Below are 21,298 nucleotides of genomic sequence, written 5' to 3' on the forward strand. Positions count from 1 at the left end.
TGTGACCTAATGTGGAAATAGAGTCTTTACAGATATAATTAGGTTAAAAATGAGGCCCTAATATTGGGCCCTAATCCAGTGACTGGTGTCCTTACAAGAAGAGGGAAACGGATACAGAGAGACACAGAGGAGAGGGCCTTGTGAAGACAGAGGCAGAGATTGAAGTGAGGCATTTGCAAGCCAAGGAATGCCAGTTGCTAGCAGCCACCAGAAGTGAGGAGGGAGGCCTGGAACAGATTGTCCCTTAGAACCTCAAACCCTGCTGACACCTGGATTTTGGACTTTCAACCTCCAGAACTGTGAGAGAATACATTCTTGTTGTTTTAGGCCATTCATTTTATAGTACTTTGTTATGGCCCTAGGAAATTAATACACAAGGTAATGAGATATCTTAGGATATGGTAGCAAACTTTTTAAAAAGGACCAAATGGAAATTCTAGATCTGAAAAATATAGTAGCTAAAATAAAAACCACAATGGATGGGCTAAACACCAAATTGGATGTTACAGAAGAAAGAATAAGTGAACTTGAAGACAAATAAATGGAATTTACCACACTGAAGCAGAGAGATTAAAAGAAAAAAACAAACCTGAGGGGTGCCTGGATGGCTCAGCTGGTTAAGCATCTGACTGTTGAATTCGGCTCAGGTCATGATCTCACAATTCATGAGTTCAAGGCCCTCATTGGGCTCTGCACTGCCAGTGCAGAGCCTGCTTGGGATTCTCTCTCTCTGCCCCCTGTCTCTGCCCCTTCCCCTTGTGTGCACACCCCCCCGCCCCCGAAATAAACATTAAAACACGTTTTGTTTTGTTTGTTTGTTTAACTTTGATGGATATTATTTTGCTTTGTTGTTTTTTATTTTAATTTTATTTTTTAAATTTACATCCAAATTAGCATACAGTGCAACAGTGATTTCAGGAGTAGATTCCTTAATGCCTCTAACCATTTAACCCATCCCCCCCTCCCACAACCCCTCTAGTAACCCTTTGTTTCTTCTCCATATTTAAGAGTCTCTTATGTTTTGTCCCCCTGTTTTTATATTATTTTTGCTTCCCTTCCCTTATGTTCATCTGTTATGTGTCTTAAAGTCTTCATATGAGTGAAGTCATATAATATTTGTCTTTCTCTGACTAATTTTGCTTAGCATAATACCTCTAGTTCCATCCACATAGTTGCAAGTGGCAAGATTTCATTCTTTTTGATTGCCAAGTAATACTCCATTGTGTGTGTGTGTGTGTGTGTGTGTGTGTGTGTGTGTGTGTGTGTATACACACACACACACACACATCTTCTTTATCCATTCATCCATCAATGGACATTGGGCTCTTTCCATGCTTTGGCTATTGATAGTGCTGCTATAAACATTGGGGTGCATATGTCCCTTTGAAACAGCATACTTGTATCCCTTGGATAAATACCTAGTAGTGCAATTGCTGGATCGTAGGGTAGTTATATTTTTAGTTCTTTTGAGGAACCTCCATACTGTTTTCCAGAGTGGCTGCATCTGCTTGCATTCCCACCAACAATGCAAAAGAGATCCTTTTTCTCCTTATCCTCGCCAACATCTGTTGTTGCCTGAGTTGTTAATGTTAGCCATTCTGACAGGTGTAAGGTGGCATCTCATTGTGGTTTTGATTTGTGTTTCCCTGATGATGAGTGATGTTGAGCATCTTTTCATGTGTTGGTTTGCCATCTGGATGTCTTTTTTGGAAAAGTGTCTATTCATGTCTTTTGCCCATTTCTTCCCTGTATTATTTGTTCTTTGGGTGTTGAGTTTGATAAGTTCTTTATAGATTTTGGATCCTAACCCTTTATCTGCTATGTCATTTGCAAATATCTGCTCCCATTCTGTCGGTTGCCTTTTAGTTTTGCTGATTGTTTCCTTCACTGTGCAGAAGCTTTTTATTTTGATGAGGTCCCAATAGTTCATTTTTGCCTTTGTTTCCCTTGCCTCTGGAGATGTGTTGAGTAAGAAGTTGCTGCAGCTAAGGTCAAAGAGGTTTTTGCCTGCTTTCTTCTAGAGGATTTTGATGGCTTCCTGTCTCACATTTAGGTCTCTCATCCATTTTGAGTTTATTTTTGTGTATAGTGTAAGCAAGTGGTCCAGGTTCATTTTTCTGCATGTCGTGTTCCAGTTTTCCCAGCACCACTTGCTGAAGAGACTGTCTTTCTTCCATTGGATATTATTTCTTGCTTTGTCAAAGATTAGTTGGCCATATGTTTGTGGGTCCATTTCTGGGTTCTCTATTCTGTTCCATTAATCTGAGTGTTTTTGTGCCGACATTAAAAAATGTTTAAAAAAAAAAAACCCAGGGGTGCCTGGGTGGCTCAGTCGGGTAAGCGTCTGACTTCAACTCAGGTCACGATCTCACGGTCTGTGAGTTTGAGCCCCGCGTTGGGCTCTGGGCTGATGGCTCGGAGCCTGGAGCCTGCTTCCGATTCTGTGTTTCTCCGCCCCTCCCCCGTTCATGCTCGATCTCTCTCTGTCTCAAAAATAAATAAACGTTAAAAAAAAAAAAAAGCCCAGACCACACTAATAACATCACTTAGCATTGATATATTATGAGACTGGGAAGCATACATGAAATTGGGATCAAGGGAAAGAAAATCGGGCAGGAAAAAATATTTGAAGAAATAAAGACTGAAAAACTTTCCAGAAACTCACAACATTCTTAAGACAGATACAAAGAAGTCACACCCAGGTGTACCATAGCCAACAGCTGAAAACCATCATCAAGAGAAAACTTAAAAGCAGATAGAGGGAAATGACACATCCCTACCCATCCTCCCCACCTGCCCTGTTTCCTGAGAGGTAGGTGTTGCTTCCTGCCCCCCCCCCCCCCAGGTGGTGGCCCTGACCTTAGTCTCCATGCTGTTTCTAGCTTGAATCCCACCCGTGACTTTCGGGATGAAGTCTGGTCTTCAGTGTGATCACTGTAGTGCCCTTGCAGCTGCTCTGTCACTTCCCACAACTTCTAGTTGGAGTGTCTCTAGTTTTTCAAATGTGCCTTGCTACCTTCTTCTGGGAACTCTCCTTCTTCAGAATCCCTCCCTGCCATCTTTCCCTCCATTCCAAGATGGACCTCCTGGGTCCTAGAGGTCTGAGTAGTAGGTTTGTGCCTGCACTGTATGGGTACTGATGTTAGTGAAATAAGATTGGAAATTCATTCACAAGCCTTGTGTGGCATCCTTTCTTCAGACATAATTGACTGTGGGTGAGGGTTTAGAGAACCAGTCAGCCTACTGTGGGCCTTGCCAGCCTCTGTGGAGTCAGCCTGCACCATGCTCATTTTCTGTATGCTAGCCACATCGGCCTTCTTTTGGTCTGCATGCAGTCTTTTCAGCCTCAGGCCTTTGCACCTGTTGCTCCTCTGTGTGGAATTCTACATACCTCCTATACAGAGATTACACCTCGTCACCACTTGCCCAGAAAAACCTCTGACCACCTGGATTAGGACACACACATGCTTCTAAGAACTTGCCTTTACACTGTGTCTTTTCCTATGAGGACCTGTCCAAGTTGTAACTCTTTTGTGTGATTACTATGTCGATCCCTATCCCTCTTGCCTGTGAGCTCTGCAAAGGCAGGAACTCTGTCTGGTTTTGCCCATTTTGTATTCTCCAGTAACCAGCACAGAGTCTGGGGTCCAGTAACTGCTCTGGTAATACCTTGTGAGTGAATGGATGGGTGAATGGGTGGACAGTTCCAGCAGTAGTGTGGCTCTAGAATGTTAGTGGTTCCTCTAGGAGTGACTCCTAGAGAAACCCGAAGGTTTTTCCCCTCAAGGACTAACTGCTTTGTATCATGTGTTTCCCAGGACTCTTTTTTTTTTTTTTAATGTTTGTTTATTTTTGAGAGAGATACAGAATGCAAGCAGGGGAGGGGTAGAGAGAGAGACAGAATCTGAAACGGGCTCCAGGCCCCGAGCTGTCAGCACAGAGCCCAACGCGCCGCTCGAACTCATGATCAACTCAGGATCCGCGAGATCATGACCTGAGCCGAAGTCCGAGGCTTAACCAACTGAACCACCCAGGCGCCCCCCAGGACTGTCTCTTAATAAAAGAATCCTCCCTCTCCTCCTCCCTCTCCATTTCACACTCAGCCCCAGCCTGGCTTAATTCTCCACCCTGTAACAGCTGCTTTCATCTTCCTGTCTCCACGGTTAGGACTGTCACTGTTCCCGCAGGTTTGGCACACCTACTGGTGCTGCCCTTAGAAGTCACTGCATATACTCCTTTAGAAAGCTAAAACGTCATGTTAAAGAAGTGGACCTGAACTCAGGCAACCAGGGGCTCAGTGGGAGGAAGAAACCTGCGTCTGGTTGCCCTGGCCTCAGAAGTCAGCTGCAGCATACTGGGCACAGATGGGCAAGGGCTCTTGTCCTGCGACAGCGCTGTTGTCACAGGGCTTCCTGAACTTACAGGAGTGAGATCACTTCTCAGTCACACGGCTGAGAAGCAGCAGGGACAGGAGAGGAACCCAACCTTGTCGGCTCCAGAACCCAGGGCTCCCCTACAAACTAAGTCGCCTGCTTCCAGAGTATGGCCTGGTTTGTGAAGTTGGTACCCCCTACTGACATTTTCCTAGCAACAATAGTTTCCCTGCAGATGAGGGGGAGGAGGAGCCAGGAGACCATTCCCCTTCACCACAATAGGAAGCTGAGGCCTAGCAGGGGTCTACAGGGGCAGATGGCAGGCAGGCTAGGGCACAGACCCCCGAGCCTTGGGAGCTGGATCCGTGCCCCCTCCCCTGGCGCCTGCGCACTGCAGTTCCGTTCCCGCCCAACCCCGCCCAATCGCCCGGGTTTTCAAATTTGAAACCTGCTCCTTTTCCCGCCCGAACTTGTAGGCCAGCGGAGGGGGAGGGTGGGGCCGAACGCAGCCAATAGTGCCTCACAAGCTCCCCGGCCCCGCCCTGAAGGTGACGACAGCAAGCCACAGTAGGCAATGGGCAAAGGTGCCCGCTGGCCCCGCCTCCGTGGCGCCCACGTGCAGGAGTCGAGCTGGGGCCTCCCAGAGACCACGGGTGCCCGGATTACCATTCTAAGGGCAGAGTCTTCGCTATCAACTCCGGGCTGGAAACTGAGGCCCTGATACTCCAAGTAGTCAGCGTGGGGTCGCTGAACTTAATGGGCAAGATGCGGCCCCATTCAGCCTGGGGACTCACTCAAAAACTGGGCCTGGAGGAAGCGCCCGTGGCAGCCCTGGGAGTCTGAGGGGCCGGGCTGGCTCGTGGAGGTGGGCTGCGGTTCCCTGGTCCCTTTCCAGAGGGGCGGGGCCAAGAACTGGGCCGTCCGGGGGCGGGGTGTCTCGGAGGCGGGGCCGGGGCCCCTGTGTTTGTTGCACCGTGTCAGTTACATTGTAACAAAAGTGGTGCAGCCGCTCTTCGGGCCAGCACCTTAGGCCCGCCCGCCACCAGCTGTCTCCGACATGGAACCTGTGGCCAGCAATATCCAGGTCCTGCTGCAGGCGGCCGAGTTCCTAGAGCGCCGCGAGAGAGGTGAGGAAGAAACATTGGTCAGACTCCAGGTAGCAACCTCGCTGACACAGGCCTGGACTAGACTTGGCTCCCAACTGGAAGGATGCATGCATGGCCTTAGGCAGTAACCCTGAGGCACCTTTTCTCAGTTTGGCGGGGTGGTGGGGTTGGGAAAATGGCCCTGGCGCCAAAAACCCTTCCCTGACCGTGCCTTGCCAGGGGCGCCTGCAGGGACCAGCCCCAGCCTGAAGCGGGCGGGGGCTGTCTCTGGCAGAAGCTGAGCATGGCTACGCGTCCCTGTGCCCGCACCGCAGTCCGGGCCCAGTCAACAAGAGGAGGAAGCGATCCCCCCAAGCTTCTGGCACGCTGGACAGTGGGCGGTGAGGAGTGCTGGGGACGGTGGGGAGAGGAGGGGGGATGGGTCCCTTCATCGGGCCTCACCTTTGCCCACTTCCTCCTTGTTGCTTGCATCTTCTGGGCCAGATCCTCACTCTGGAGGCAGTTCAGACCTCTCCTGCCATCTCCTCACTCCCCTCTATTCGTTCAGGGACTATTTCTTGAGCACCCCTGTTGTGTCAGGAGCTATAAATAGGATACTTCAGGGTCCTTCTTCCACTCACACTAGCACACTCCACATCTCACCCCACTCGATTTCTCCCACAGGCTTCCTCCTCTTCTCTCGTGTCAGCCCTTTGCACATGCTATTCCCTCCAATTTTAATGCCTCTCCTTCCACTACCCACTTTGGATAGCTTGTTTCTGGCCCAGCTCAACTGTCATCTCTGCCCAGGAAGCCCTTCCTGACTGCTGGTAGGTGGCCTCTTTCGGACCCCACAACCACCTGGGCAGGCCTCCCAGCTTTTGGCCCCATTTGTCTCTTTCTCTCCTGGGGATTCCAGTGCCCAAGGCCGGCACAAGATCCCCACATTGGGCTAGTTTGGAGCAGACAACTATAGTGGATTTTAAGCCCCTGGGACTGAGGGTGTGGTAGTAGCTGACACCCCCTCACCCCATCCTCCCTGGCATTGACAGGTCTGTGCACAACGAGCTGGAGAAGCGCAGGTGAGTCCTAGCTTTGCCTGACATCACCAGGCCCCAGGAACCACCTCCCTCTGGCCTCCCCTCCCCTACTGCCCCTGTGGCCAGCAAGGCTGGGCTGGCACTGCCCTCCAGACCCCTTCCCCTGCAGGAGGGCCCAGTTGAAGAGGTGCCTGGAAGAGCTAAAACAGCAGATGCCCCTCGGGGCTGACTGTGCCCGGTACACCACACTGAGCCTTCTGCGCTGGGCCAGGATGCATATCCAGGTATGGAGCTACCCCTGCACCCTGGGGCCAACCTGCCAGAACTCCTGAGAGGTATAGTAGGGAGGGGCTGAGTGGAACTGGGGAGAGAGGCCTGAGGTCATAGGTCAACAGTGTGACATGGGACAGTTCTCTATGCTTTTAGCTTCCATATGTGTGAAGTAGGAAGAAAAGCAGAAAGTAAGGATTGTTATGAGGCTTGAGTTTGCTCAGTAAATGTTCACGGCTATTACAGCTATTATATCACTTCAATCCTAACTGGCAAGTCACTTAGCCTCTCTGGACTTTATCCTCCTCTGTAAGGAGGGACATGTCTGTTGACAATACTTTGATGTGTCATGTGTCAGGGTCCCTAGAACTGCAGAGGGCTGGTTTTCACTCTCTCACTCTCCCATCCTTCAAGGCCTCTGGTTCTGAGCCCTCTACTCTGATACCATTTTGGAGAGTAGTTCCAGAGGCCAGGAGAGGGGAAGGTCAGAGGAAGTCAGTCACCTATCCTCCCAGGGCCCTTCCGCTGCCTGGGCTAAGCTCAGCACCCCCTGGTGGACAGGAGTGGGGTATGCCCCAGGCAGCACCCCTACTCCCACCCCCAATGGGAGCTTAGGGAATGGACTAAAAGTGGCCTTGGAAACAAGAGGCCTTTTCTTGTCCTTTTGGCCCTTTTGGCCTAGGAAGAAATGGGGGCACAGGAGGCTAAGGACCAAGCAGCACAGCTAATGAGAGGCAGAACCATAACCCAGGCCCAAGTTCCCTGATTTGCAGTTTCCTTCAAGTGTTTATTGAGCACCTGTTCTACCAGGACCTGTTGTAGGCACCAGGGGTTGTGGTAGAGAGATCCAGGTGCTTATGCAGCAAGTATATCACAGTGTAGGGAACGTCAGCACCACCCCATAGTGCCTGCATCCCTGAACTCTGTTGAAGGACACCCTGGTCAGGTAGCAGGCCCATTTCTCACATGGAGCTTGCCTGGCGTGGTTCTTGGAGAGATAATGTGTGCCCCTTGGGTGCTGGCTGGCCCATGGGCAGGAGCTAGGGATTGCTCCTTCCTTGAAGTCCTATATCCCCTGTCCTGGCCCTACCTGTTTTGCCTTCTCCAGGCCGTCTTCCATCTTGCCCTAGAATGTTCTTTGTAGCACATAGATCTCCTTAGGTCTACTGCTGGAAACCTTCCGTGGCTCTTGACAGAACAGTCCCAGTTCCTGCAAAACTGCAGGCCCTTCACAACTCAGGCCTTGCTACTGGTCAGCTTTTGGTCTCCCATATCCCTGTGCCCCACCAGAAAAGCTTAAGTCTCTATGCTCTTCTCAGTTTCCCTCTGCTATGATGCTTCTTCCTGCCCCATTTTGCCTAGGCAGCTCTTACTTATCCTTCTGCACCCAGTACAAGTGTCCCCTCATCCAGTACTCCCCTTCTTGTTGACTAATGCAGACTTCTGCCCACCAAAGGCTCTGGTGGGAGGACCCTTGGCCCTCCAAGTCCCTGGAACCCAGGCTGGCAGAGCTTGAGGAGGATTAATGCTGAAGGCACAGGGTTCCTGGGAGAGTCTTGACTAGGAGTCACAAACTGGTACCCTCGGTTCGGTCTACAGTTTTCTAAAAATTTAAATTAGTTGGCAGCACTTAAAAGGACATTTGACATGAAAAAGTCTGACTTTCCAGCTTCTCTTAAAGAAATTAGGATGTCTGGCAGCACCAAGCCCATTTGCATGTGGCTGTAACTGGCTATTACCTGGAGGTGGCCACCTTGAGCCGTGGTGCCCACTTGCAGGTGTGCGGCAGTCCTCTCCAAAACCTGCTGCTCGCCACTACAAGACTCCTTTCACATCGCTGGACCAGGCTCTGAAGGCCTGAGATCGTGGTGCCCGCCCTCCCCAACTCCTCAACACGAGAGCGTTCACAGGCCATTTACATGGGCCCAGAGGGCAGGAGGGCTGGCTTCCCGGAAGATGCGGGAGCTCTCTGGGGCTCAAATTTAGACACCCCTGGTCCGGAGCGGACAGTCACTGTTGAGGTGTGGTGGGATGAGCCCCGGGCCCCCAGGCAGCTGACCCCACAGCCCCTCGCTCCCTTGGGACCTGCAGAAGCTTGAGGAGCAGGAGCAGCAGGCGCGGCGGCTCAAGGAGAAGCTGCGCAGTAAGCAGCAGAGCCTGCAGCAGCAGCTGGAGCAGCTCCGGGGGCTGGCGGGGCCAGGTGAGAGGGAGCGGCCACGGGCAGACAGCCTGGACTCTTCGGGCCTCTCGTCGGAGCGTTCGGACTCAGACCAAGGTGAGTACCCCGAAGCTGAGGGGTTGTGTAGACTGCGTGGGCCGGGTCTGCTGACTGGACCCTTCCCTGTGTAGAGGAGGCAGAGGTGGACGTGGAGAGCCTGGTGTTCGGGGGCGAGGCTGAGCTGCTGCGGGGCTTCGGCGCAGGCCAGGAGCACAGCTACTCACACAGCAGAACCACCTGGCTATGACCTTCACCGCCCCAAAGTGGGCCTCTACCCTCAGACTACTCTCCGCTCTGCTGGCAGGAGTCCTCCCCAAAGCCTCAGGGGCTGCTCGGAGTCACCTCCTGTTGCAATGGACTAAAAGGACCCTTGTGTGGGAATAGGTGCCTGCCCCCAACCTTGCCGCCGGCTGTGCCTCCTGGGGGAGGGGTGCCTGGGTTTCCCCTGAGCCCCACGGGGCAGGCAGCTTAGGCCTGGGCCACTCTTCCAGGCCTTTTTTTTGTAGCACTTGGCTCTGCTGTCCCCAAGGGGGCAGGAAGCCTCTTGGGCCCTCACATTCCTTCCTAGACAAGGCTCTCTGGCCTTTGTCCCAGATACTGTACAGTATTTTCATTAAAAGCCTCTTTACTAACTTCCTGTACATGGTCTTGCCCGATGAAAATGGGGAACTCCCAGCCGCAGACAAACTGGAAAAGAGGAAATGAGATCAGTAGCCATTACTGACACTGTTGACCATACCAGCAGTGTCCCTTTAATTTTCACAGTTGGGGGCTGTCCCCAATTCATAGGCGGGACGAGGCTGAGTGAGATGACTTGCCTGAGGTCCAAAGCCAGGAAAGCACGGAGTCAAGATTCAAACTAAAGCTTTCTGACTCCAGAGCTAGGGCTGACTGAATTCAACAAGTATTTATTGAGTGCCTGTTATGTGCTAGGCATTGTTCCAGGTACTTGGGACACATCAGAGAGTGCAATAAAGGTCCCTGCCCTCATGGAGCTTACAGTCTAGCATTTATTACCACTGCATCTGCACAATGCCTGTGACCCTGGGCACTTCACTGCGCCTCTCTGTGCCTGTCCTCAGCTGCCCGATGCGGGAGTAAGCAGGCCCAGCTCAGACATGGTAACATGCCTGGTGCACTGTAAATGGCAAACGGGACACCCACCCCCAACCCACCACCCAGACAGTAGAAAGGGCTGGAAGTTGACTTTTAATAATAAAGTACAAGGGGGAAAAGGGTGGAGGGATTTGAGCCGGGTGGTCAGGTGTCCTACCGCACCAGGGCCTGGGCTAGCTACACAAACTGCTGCTGCTGCTGTTGCTGCTTGGTGGCCGCCTTGCTGGCAAGGTCCTTGGCCTTCTCTGTAGCTGCCAGTGCCGTCTCCTTTGCCTTCTCCTTGGCTTCCTTGGCTGTCTCAACAAGGGTTTTGGAAGGGGCCTCACCTGCAGCAAAGGGCAGGGGCTGGCTTCAGAGAATGCCAAGAAGACCTATTTCATCACCCCTCCATGACATTCACCCTCTTTGGGCCAGGCCCCATTGGAAAGGTGGTATTTGCCCCAGGGGAGAGATCAGGAGTCCCAGGCTTAGAGTGGGGTGGTGATAGCCACAGACTCCACACAAATCAGGGCAGCTAGGACTTGACTCCAGCTTCTCTTTGTGCCCAGAGCCCTCACCTTGCAGCTTGGCCAAGATGTATTCAAAGCCCTTCATAGTCTTGGTCACATTGCTTTTGAACCGGGCAAGGCCAAATTCCTGGCAAAAGAAGAAAGGGGTAAAGATTTGGAGCTTCCCACCGATCCCTAGCCAAGCCTTTGTGCCAAATGCCTGGGCCCCCAAAGACCCAGCACCCCCACAAAGCTGCTCACCTGGACAGCTCTGGAGACACCAAATAAACTAGAGGAGACCCAGGCTTCCCGGCGGATTTCGGTCCAGCCGCTGTTATCAGAGTTCACACAGTAAACACATCGTTCCTCCACCACCTGTGCGGGGAATCAGGCCAACCACAACTGTGGGGGTGTCTTTCACTTTACCAAACTTGCACATCAATGTGATCCCCTGCCTCTCTTTCACAAGGTAAGGCAATAAAATGAAAACCTACTTCTTTCACTTACTGTATGCCAAATCTGCATTTTAGGAAGAGCAAGAACATAAAAAAGGCCATTTTGCTAACACCTCTCCTCTCTCTAACTCTTCAAACTAAAAGGCATACAGACTCGAGATCAGTAGGGTGCCTTCCAGCTCTATCCTGTCCTGGATTTTGTTTGCTAGGTTTCCATGCAGTGCTTTTAGCCTGCCTTCCACCACTACAGCTCTTGAGCTCCCATTTCCAAAATGGAAATCTGGCAGTCGTCACAGCTCATCATCAGAGAAGTGGACCAGTATTTCCAAAAGAAACACTTAAAACACATATCTTGACAGCTGGATCACTATCTTTGTAATTTATAAAAACAGGTTATGCCCTCGGGATAGTCTGCTGTGAAGCCTTCAGAAAACTCTGGGGGAGAATATCAAGGTGCCTGCTCACTCTGTGACCTTGCAGGACACTTCCCCTCTCTGAACCTCACTTCCCTCTTTGCATAATAGAGAGTAATACCCACCTTTCCAGGGTCACTGTGAAGATTAGCTGAGAAAGAGAACGAAGAGTTCTCTGAAAGCTTTTAGAATATTCACAAGCGAGAAAATACCGCACTAGCTTTCTTTCAAGTTTTCAAGCTTTTTTATATGCAAAAAAATCAAAACGTGTATGAACCTCTTCCACCAAAATCTCAGACAAAAATCCATTACATAAGACAGATAAATAAATGTCTTAATAAACATCATAAGACAGAACTCCTCTAATTATGGGGCAAGAGGCCCAGAACCTCTCCCCTCTGAGGCACAAAGGAATTCCTTATGGCTTGATGGACTCCTGTTTGAAAATTACCACCTCCCTTCCTCAGCATCACTCCTGTGAGCCCAAACTATACATGTGCCAGGCACAGTGAGGGTACTCTGTATTTAGTACTTGGAACAACTCTGTAGAACACGTACCCTCAGTATCAATGAGTTAGAAGACTGGTCCAGAGATACTAACCAGCTGAAAAGCTCATCTGAGTTACACTCTAGAGCTATCACTCCCTAGTAACCCACATCTGCCCCAGACATAGAATTTCCTTCATGGCTCCCTAGCCACAGGTACCTGGAGTTTTCTACTTCTGGGGGAACAAGGGGAGGGTAGTCTCACCATCAGCCGGGCATGGTTGATGTTCCAGGTGAAGGTGGTCATGGTCTGGTTCTGCGGGTCCACAATAGAATCCTCCAGGATGTACACCGAGTGAGCAACATTGGCAGGAAACAGTCGCTCGGCCCAGCGGGGCATCCTGTTAGTCTTGGTCAGGAGACGCCGGGACAGGAGCTTCTGGTCAGGGGTCACCTCCCGGTGCACTATGTCTTCCGTCAAGACATGTTTGCTGCAAGTATCAGAGTAAAGGTGACTCTAGGGAGCATGCCGCCTGTTGGGTTTCCCATTTGGAGCCTCCTGGCCCAGAATGGCCATGCCTTCCCCAAACTTGGCACGATCACCTGCAGTGATAAGTGGCGTGCCTCGGACCTGATCTAGAGTTCGTTGAGCCTATCCGCAGGCAAATTCCAACTCCCGCCCCCTCACTGACCGGTCCAGCTGGACCTCATGATTTATTACACCCGTGGAGAATGCCACAGGCACTGGAGTTGGCCAACGCCCGGATTTCCAACCTCAAGATCCCTCCCAACTCAAGTTCCCCCGCCTCTTCCTGTCTCACCACCCCGAAATGAGAGAACCTTGGACTACAGCCTCAAGTAAACCACCGCCCAGGCCCAGCCTCTTTCCACTACCTTGCAGGCCTGGCCGCTTCCCGGATAGGGTTTTCTTAACTTACAGATGGCCACGGTTCCGCCGATCCCCTACCTCCGACTCGATGTCGAGTCCTTCCCGGCCCCACACTTCGATCTCCAAACAGCGAGAGGGGAGGACTGCTCTTTCCAGGGCCACGTACCTATAGGGATTCGGGTACCGCTGCCAGAAGGCAGCGAACACTTGGTCCCAGGAACTCCGGAGCACGCTCTGGCCCAGGAAATACTTCACCATCGTCCCGGCCTGGGCGGGCTCAGCATCCAAGCAGCATCAGGGGTGCAAAGCCCGGGGTGGGCACGCGGAGGCCGGGCCGCGGCTCGGCGCACGCCCTCCAGGCTCGCAGCTCAGTCACCACCGCACCGCGCCCAAGAAGCCGCCGCCGCCATGAGGAGTTGTCCGGCTGCGCGCAACTTCCGGCGCATCCGCGCAGTACCCACCACTTCCGGCGCCCGCACACGTGATCCCTCGGCCCCGCCCCTCCCTCCTCACCCCTCCCCCTCCCCCGCGGGAGTCGCTGAGCTGCGGGTCTGACCCAGGTTGAAAGGGCCCCAGGTTCCGTGGGGAATCCGTGCGGGAACGACGCCTAAGCCCAGCAAACGAGCTGGGCGGTGGCGTGCGGCGTGCGGCGCCGTTAAGGGCGCTGCCGCGCGCGCTCTCAGGCCGCCCCGAGTCCTGGGGGGACTTCGAAGGAGGATCCGCGCCTGGGGCCAGAGAACGGGGCAGACGGGGGCACTGCCGGAGGCCGAGCCGACGCAGTGTCTCCAGTCGTAGGTTGGTGCCTGGGGTCGGGGACCGAGGTTTGGGCGCTGCCTGCCTGAGCGGAGATCCGGGTTTGCCTCCGCCCCCGCTCAGGACCCTGACGCGGGTGAGGCGGCCCCGGGAGCATGAGCGGGCAGCGCGTGGACGTCAAGGTGGTGATGCTGGGCAAGGAGTACGTGGGCAAGACGAGCCTGGTGGAACGATACGTGCACGACCGCTTCCTGGTGGGGCCCTATCAGAACGTGAGTGCGCTCCGCGGGGCCGGGCACGAGTGGGAGGGAGCTGACCGGCACCCGCGGCCCTGATCGCTTCCCCCTGATTGCAGACCATCGGGGCCGCCTTCGTGGCCAAGGTGATGTCCGTTGGAGACCGGACGGTGACTTTAGGTATTTGGGTAAGTCCCCTGGGCAAGTAGTCCTGAGATCACCCAATCCTGAGGAGGCTTAGGTTCTCCTATTACTGACTGACTTGTCTCTTAGAGGCCGTTCTCTAAACCCCAGTTTAAAAATAGGGGTCTGAAGGATGTGATAGTAGTTTGCAGTCTTGGGGAGTAGCTCAGTAACTCAGGCCAGGGCTGAGCCGCCCCCTGCCCTTCAGGACACAGCAGGCTCTGAGCGCTACGAGGCGATGAGCCGAATCTACTACCGGGGTGCCAAGGCTGCCATCGTCTGCTACGGTAAGAGAGGCTCTGGCCTGTTCCTCAAACAAGAAGGGTTGGGTGTCAGGCCGGCCTTAGAGAACAGCCCCTGACCCTTGGTGTGTTTCCTGTGCGTCCCACATCAAGACCTGACGGACAGCAGCAGCTTTGAGCGGGCAAAGTTCTGGGTGAAGGAACTGCGCAACCTAGAGGAGGTAAGTGCCAGACCTCACCAGAGGACCAGAGGCTGGTGGTCCATGGGAGTGACCCTGACCTTGCCTTCTGCTCCAGGGCTGTCAGATCTACCTGTGCGGCACCAAGAGTGATCTGCTGGAGGAGGACAGGCGGCGTCGACGTGTGGACTTCCACGACGTCCAGGACTATGCAGACAGTAGCTATTCCTCAGCTCTCTGGGGGTGGGGGAAGTGGCTGCTTGGGTGGATCATAAAATAGGGACTGCCTTAGCTGCCATGGCAAGATCCCTTGGGAAAGTCTTCTGGCCTCCCTGAATGTGTGGGGTCCATTAAGATTCCCTGAATTGCTAGCCTTCCCCTTTTTGTCCACCTGATTCTCAGGTAGGAGGCTTTAGTCATTTCTCCTTACAGATATCAAAGCTCAGCTCTTTGAAACATCCAGCAAGACAGGCCAGAGTGTGGGTGAGTGCTGTCCTGGGCCTCACAGCAGAACAGGCAGGGGCACCAGAGGTGGCAGAGAAGAGCCTAGAGGGCTGGGTTATTGGGTGATTCCAGGGTTACTGGCTTTGAGCCCTCACTGACTTGTCCTTTTTCCTGCCAGACGAGCTCTTCCAGAAAGTGGCAGAGGATTACGTCAGTGTGGCTGCCTTCCAGGTGATGACAGGTGTGTGCTTCCCCAGCCTCTCTGGAGACTTCCTCTAGGCCCGCTGCATCTTGCCCCCTTCACAAGTTACCTGATCCCCAAACAGAACGGTGCTAAGGTGCTAAGTTGCCACCTCTCTTTGACAGAGGACAAGGGCGTGGACCTGGGCCAGAAGGCAAACCCCTACTTCTACAGCTGTTGTCATCACTGAGTCACCACCGCTCAGCTCACCTGGCCTGGGGGGCTGAAGGGGATATTAAAGGGATTCCCCCAGAAGAGCTAGACCTAGCTCTCATCTGGGGTTGAGTGGTCAACTCTCTGAGCTACCCCCAGTCCCCATGGCAGCAGGGGTGGCACCTGCCTGTGCTGGCCCATGGAATGGAGGCAGCATTGGTCTGACTGATGGGCACGAGGAGGGTAAAGGCTTATTTGGACCCAGGCTCCTGCCCTGGACAGCACTTGTGTCTTCAGATTATTTAAGTGGCTTTTGATTTGTAAATAAAATCAATGCACTGTGAATCACACTCAGCCCCTCTCCCTGCTGTGCCAAGACACCTAGTTCTTTCTGGGACCACCTGGCTGTCCTAACTTCCTATATTAAGGCTCCTACCAGCTCTTACTCTTTTGGAAACCAAGTAACTTCACCCCAGGGATGCAGCTGAGATAATAGAGAAACAAAAGGGCTTTTTCCTGTTCTTTAGGGGAGACAAAGATAGGTGAGAGGTTGTGGCTGGGGCAATGCAAAGCTCACGATTCCATCTTGGTGTCGAGAAGAGCAAGGTTTAAATGGTGTCCAGAGATCAAAGGGTCAAGTACTCCTACCTCAGACTGGCTGGTTCTACCACTACTGTCATGTCTAGGTCCATGAGTCATGTCTGTGGCTCAGATCCTAAGCTTCTCAGCAATATCTTACAATGTGGTTTAATGGAAGAAGAATCCTACATTCTGCAAGACAGAAAGGTCTTTTAGATCCAGACTGGGATCCAGTTCAGCTGTCAACAGAAAAGGGACCTGAACTCAGCCTGAGTTTCTCACCTGTAAAATGAGGTGACCATCACCCAGTTCAGGATGCTGAAGATCCAGAGCAAAAAGTAACTCTAGGACTGAATGCTTGTCTTCTCACGCTACCCCCCACCCCCCCGCCCCAGGGCTTTGTGCTGAAGGGGTAGGAAGTTCAGGACTAGGTCAGAAGGAGAGACAGACTCCCAAGATTCCCTCAAAGTATATTTTTGGGCCTTAGAAGTATCAGGCATTACTGTACACAGGGCTGATGCTTCCTCTCCAACTAAAAAGCATATGGCAGTTCTTCCTAGTATGGGAGGCCTGGGCCAGGTCTTCTACAGTGCCTAGCACCTATCTCTGAAGAACTAAAAACCTGGCTAGAATGGCCAGACTCACACTCAGAAAGTACTATGGTTCCACTTCCCTTTTTAAAACCAATTCCTCAAAATACCCTTCCTTTATGGGTAATGGGAGCTTCCTGTATAGGGGCTAAAACAGACACCAGCCATTCCCAAAGGAAGTGAAAAACATTCTGGCAGATGGTGGCTGCAGGGAGAAAACCCACACAACTCCTGGGAGATGCTTAGAGGAGAGGCTCACCTCCACCAAGTCCCGGACCTGGGAACTATCTCAGGGGCTGGTTCTGCTCTCACCCAAACACATCCTCCCTCCTGTTAAAGCTACATCTCCCCACGGACAACAAACAAAACACAGGGCAAGGGCCATAAGAGTAAAGTTAAACTTTACTTTACAGTAATTTTTCTATATACAAAGAATTACAGTACATGTTTATGGGGACTCCTACAGGGCTCCCCTCTTTTTCACTAAGAGTTTCACTTACAGCTGACCATCTATGGGGGGAGGGGGCAAAAGACCAGTGATGGACCTCAGCCGACACCCCCCCCACACCCCTTTCTTAAAAATATAGAGATCTCTATTGTCAGCTTGTTTCTTTGCCAAGACTTAGCTGCTCTTCCATGAGCTCCTGTGTGCTGCACTCATCCATCTTCAACACACTCCTCTACATGCACACACAGGCAGCACCCACCTTGGACCTGGAGACCGCCTGTTCTCTGCCCCTCCCCTGGAAGTTTAAAGCACCAGGACCATTCACTTCTGCTCCTACTCCCTGGGCTCATCTCCTGTCCACAAAGCTTTACTGGACTTCCAGCGTGTTACACCTGAAGCCCCTCAATAGCCTGAAGTTTTGAAAGCCATGGGAAAGCAGCTCCAGAGAAGGGACCATGTAAGAGTTTAACATGATTTTGCTTATGCTGGTAGGAAACATTTCTTCTCAGGCGGTGGATTTCTAATTAAAATAAACTCTTTCCACCTCCTTAAGAAATATTACCCTTAGTCTTCATAAGCAATAGAGGTGCTCCCATGAGAGTGGAAGAGGTAGAGAGGGGCAGAAGGTAACCGAAGGAGAACCCCACAGTAGGAGCTCTCTACCAACCTGTCCTAGGCAGTGTGGACGGAGGCTACACCAGGTGACAAGGTGATACCAGCCCTGAGAAACTCAATGACCACCCTCGTCTGGATACAGCATCTCTTCCATTTAGGACTGCGCTGAACCACTCCAGGGTTGGGTGCAGGATTCACTGAGGCTCTGCCTTCTCTAATAGAGCCTCAAAGAAACCATTCCACATGAAATTTCTTCCTCCCAAACAGGAACCCGGGTTTCTCAAGTCACCAGTCCCTCACCCCTTGGCAGTGCTTATTTATACCAGAAAATTAGCACCATCATTACATTTTTTTGTGTGTGTTCAAAGCAATTATCTATTCTTATTTCAATTGTACTACAGCAACCTCTGGCCCTGCTGCACTGGCCCTAGGAAGCTCAGCTGAGAGCTCACTGGCTATAGCCAACGAAAGTCTCATGCAGCAGCTACCTAGCTCTAAGTGATCTGGAATGTCTAGCACATGAAGCAGCCCAAGCATTATTCAGCAGGAAAAGGGGCTGTGGCAGCTCCTTTCTTGTCATGATCTCAGGTTAGGACACTGGGTCACTCTGACCTCCTGGTTGACAAACCCCAAGAGGATGACAATATCCCCCAAAAACCCTTAGGAGAAAACCCACTTTCTAAGAGCTGAGGGCAAAATCCATCCACATTTAGTGCTTTCCTGATTCCTCTCCACAGGGGAAGCTGCCAGGACCAGACTTCCTTCCTGCCATTCTGTTCTCATGATGTGACCTGGGAGTCCAGCTCCAGTAAGTAGATGCTGCTGAGCCTGGAAAAGGATCGCTGATGCACTTCGTGCCCTGACTGTAGTGTGGGGTAGAGAATGTGAAGATAAAATAATTATTTCCATCAATGCTAAAGATGCAGATTTGGTAGTTTTTCATTAGAGGATCAACACAGTGATTTAAATCACCTCAAACTCAGTAACTTCAGGGGGAAGCAGACATTTAAAAACCTGGGATGCTTCTGTAGCAATGACAGCTATTTTGCTATTACAATGGGTTTGCTCCAGGAGAAGCAAATGAGGCTTTGAATTCAAATTTCAACAGTTTTTCTGACTTAACAGGGCTAGGAGACATATTGGTTCTTTAGCTACCTATGGAAGCCAGCCATGGCTTCCCCCTCTGAAACATTTCCTGAGGACTGGCTTAGAGGCAGACGCTCTTGAGATCCTGATTTCCAGGTCCTTGGCCAAATACCAAAATACCATCCTGCACAAAGATCAGGAGTTTCTAAGAGAAAAGCTTTCCTTTTAACTGCCAATTCACGCCCTCTGGAAAAAAGGTCTCAGTACAAGACTCCAGGAGAGTCCCCAAGGGCTGGCAAGGTCACTCCCTCACCACTGTCCTTCATGCAAGGGTCTCAATTTCCCAACAGTCCAGTCCTTCTAACTCTGCTTCTAATTGTATGGTGACTGCTTTCATGATGTTAACAATCTGGTATCAGATGCTGCTATCAGTGGGCCTGATAGCTCAATTTCTAGTTTCCATTCCACCTAAGAGTCTTTCAGTAACCCTCACAAAAGCCTGGCTGTCCATCCATTTAGATAAAGAACTGCCACCATCCCCCACCCCAAACCAAGCACAACTCAAAAGTTGTTTTCCCAGGCAAGTCTGGAAGGAAGTTTCCAGTAAATGGTGGAGAATGGAAAGAACCAAAACAAAATCACAAAGTGGCCAATCATGGCCCACCTTTCCCTTAACTCCTTGTCCTAGAGCGGCTGTCAAGTCAATTACCTACCAAAGCCTACTTCAGAGAAGCTATTTAAGGATCAAACTTCTCCACTTAAAATTTTTTTACATAGCCTGCACATACCCCGCCCCCCCCCAAATTCACAGTTTATTTCATGAAACAAAGAGCTACGGTAATTTAACACACAACATAGTGAAAGGAGATTCTGACAGTGCAGTGCGAATATCTTTTTCTGATCACAACTACTGATGACAGGAGAGAAAAGGGCACAGGACTGGCACCAAGCAAACCCTACTCATACAGCCTAAGAGATTAGGGAAAGGGACCTACTAGCTGCAGTTATATACTTATTATTCTCACACATGATAAATACTTAATATAGTGAACTTTAATGTTCTGGGTGGATTTCTTTAAAAATATCTTTTCCATGGTTTAAAATTTTTTTAAAAAGAAAATAAGATGCTTTGTTTTCTCTTCCTTTTGAATAAAGAGCATTTCCTCTCTCATGATGTGGGAAGAGAGGATGAAAAGGGGAGAACTAGGCAGGTGGAATTTACAGAGGAGATTCCGAGGTCTAAGTGAGATGCAGAGGTATGCCCCTAAACTTGGGACAGCCCTGCCCAGCCTCGTACCTCTGCCTGAGTTCAAGTGTCTCATCCCGAGACAGACTTTGGGAAATAGATGCAAATTCTTCTTTTAATCTTTATATAAAGCGCAAATGCTTCTGTAACTATTGTTCCCTCCTTAGAAATGATATGGGTAACCTCAATAGGAACTTAGGAGGAGGAAATTGGGACAAAATACAGAATCCTGTTGAGGGTGTAAAAGCCATAACTGAGACAGAATGGCCGGGAGACATTTGGGCCAGGAAATGGCCTGTTGGCTAAAGCTGCTGGCTAAGTTGGCAAAGCAGAGAGGTAAACGTTTGGTCTAGGGACACAGGAGGAGTGAGTGAATGGGAAGGAACTGGCCAAACAGCACTTCCTGTTGGCAGTTGGTGAGCTGGGTGAATAGTAGGGCAGGGTAGCACCAACAGATTTCCCAGCCCTTGGGCCCCAGCTCAGGGCAGCAGTAACAGATAATCAGCAGTTATGAGGAATCATCTCTCAGACTGGACATTGCTCTAAACACCATATCTTGCCAGTCATAGGGGAAGGGTTCTGGCTTGCCTTTGAACTAAGTCAGCAGGCAGGTGCTCTCAATATAGAACACAGCAATTCTCAGGGATAGGGTGGTAGAATCTACCAGTGAAGGAGAGGACTCCCTCCATTCAGATAGGAGGGCAAAGGATCAAAAGAGAAGTAATTTTCTATCAGGATCTGGCACTCTCCCTGAGCCGGCGGTAGATCTAGCCCAGAGCTTGCCAGAGATTCCCTATGTCCACTGCCCGACTCTGAAATCTGAAAGCACCTGAGTGTTTGGGGGGCAGGCATGGGGTGGGGGTTGATGTAAAAGGAGGAAAATCAGTAGAAGAGAAAGGGAAGCTTGCCAATTGCCTTCTTACACTCTGGGAAAGCTACGTCCTTGTAGAGCTCAGCCCCCACAACCAGCTACTCTGCCAAGGACAGATCTTTAGATTCTGCCCAGCCAACAGCTCCACATGGCCTTGATGCAACCCCCTCTCACCTATAGAGGAGACCTCCACTAAGGGTGTGTGCATAAATGTGCACACTCAACCAGGAGACACTTACTCAACACAACCACTTCTGGGGCCACAGAGGACATTACAAAATGAGTCTGTGGAGCTCCAGGGCCCCTCAGAACTTCCTGTTATTTCCTGGTCAAAGGTTCATGAAAACAGCCTGGGAACCCAGGCAGGCATGTTAGGCTCACAGGGATCAGGTCTTCTTTATCTCTGTATCTCCTGTCAGTGACTAGCACCTGGCCTAGCACATGTGAATGCTCAAGAAATCACCACTGATATGAATAGATGTCAGTTCCTCCCAAGTGTTCATCAGGGCCCTCAATGGGGCTCCGTAGAACTAGAGAAATAGCTTCGAGAGCCCCTCTAGCTTCCAACCTAACCAGTGGAATTGAATCCCATGCTTGAC

General features: G+C 51.3%; 3 protein-coding genes across 3 annotated transcripts; 2 read left to right on the plus strand and 1 right to left on the minus strand.

Moving 5' to 3' along the window:
* Nucleotides 1–3,969: 3,969 nt before the first annotated feature.
* Nucleotides 3,970–9,627, plus strand: MXD3 (MAX dimerization protein 3). The gene is made up of 6 exons (XM_047090609.1): nt 3,970–5,500; nt 5,754–5,859; nt 6,511–6,540; nt 6,668–6,782; nt 8,860–9,043; nt 9,118–9,627. The coding sequence occupies exons 1-6, from the start codon at nt 5,431–5,433 to the stop codon at nt 9,231–9,233; spliced, it is 621 nt and encodes a 206-aa protein (XP_046946565.1). The 5' UTR covers nt 3,970–5,430; the 3' UTR covers nt 9,234–9,627.
* A 241-nt stretch (nt 9,628–9,868) lies between these two features.
* Nucleotides 9,869–13,256, minus strand: PRELID1 (PRELI domain containing 1). The gene is made up of 5 exons (XM_047090596.1): nt 13,000–13,256; nt 12,210–12,435; nt 10,852–10,965; nt 10,660–10,738; nt 9,869–10,428 (listed from the first exon to the last, which is right to left on the minus strand). The coding sequence occupies exons 1-5, from the start codon at nt 13,089–13,091 to the stop codon at nt 10,280–10,282; spliced, it is 660 nt and encodes a 219-aa protein (XP_046946552.1). The 5' UTR covers nt 13,092–13,256; the 3' UTR covers nt 9,869–10,279.
* A 92-nt stretch (nt 13,257–13,348) lies between these two features.
* On the plus strand, nt 13,349–15,614 carry RAB24 (RAB24, member RAS oncogene family). The gene is made up of 9 exons (XM_047090622.1): nt 13,349–13,628; nt 13,710–13,858; nt 13,942–14,010; nt 14,214–14,292; nt 14,401–14,468; nt 14,545–14,644; nt 14,859–14,909; nt 15,049–15,111; nt 15,237–15,614. Exons 2-9 carry the CDS (start codon nt 13,742–13,744, stop codon nt 15,299–15,301), a joined length of 612 nt encoding a protein of 203 aa, XP_046946578.1. The 5' UTR covers nt 13,349–13,628; nt 13,710–13,741; the 3' UTR covers nt 15,302–15,614.
* The last annotated feature ends 5,684 nt before the right edge of the window (nt 15,615–21,298 follow it).

The sequence above is a fragment of the Lynx rufus genome, unplaced genomic scaffold (assembly GCF_022079265.1).
Source record: "Lynx rufus isolate CCGP_SWC_20201006 ecotype Redwood Valley unplaced genomic scaffold, mLynRuf1.p SCAF_1, whole genome shotgun sequence".
NCBI lineage: Eukaryota > Metazoa > Chordata > Mammalia > Carnivora > Felidae > Lynx > Lynx rufus.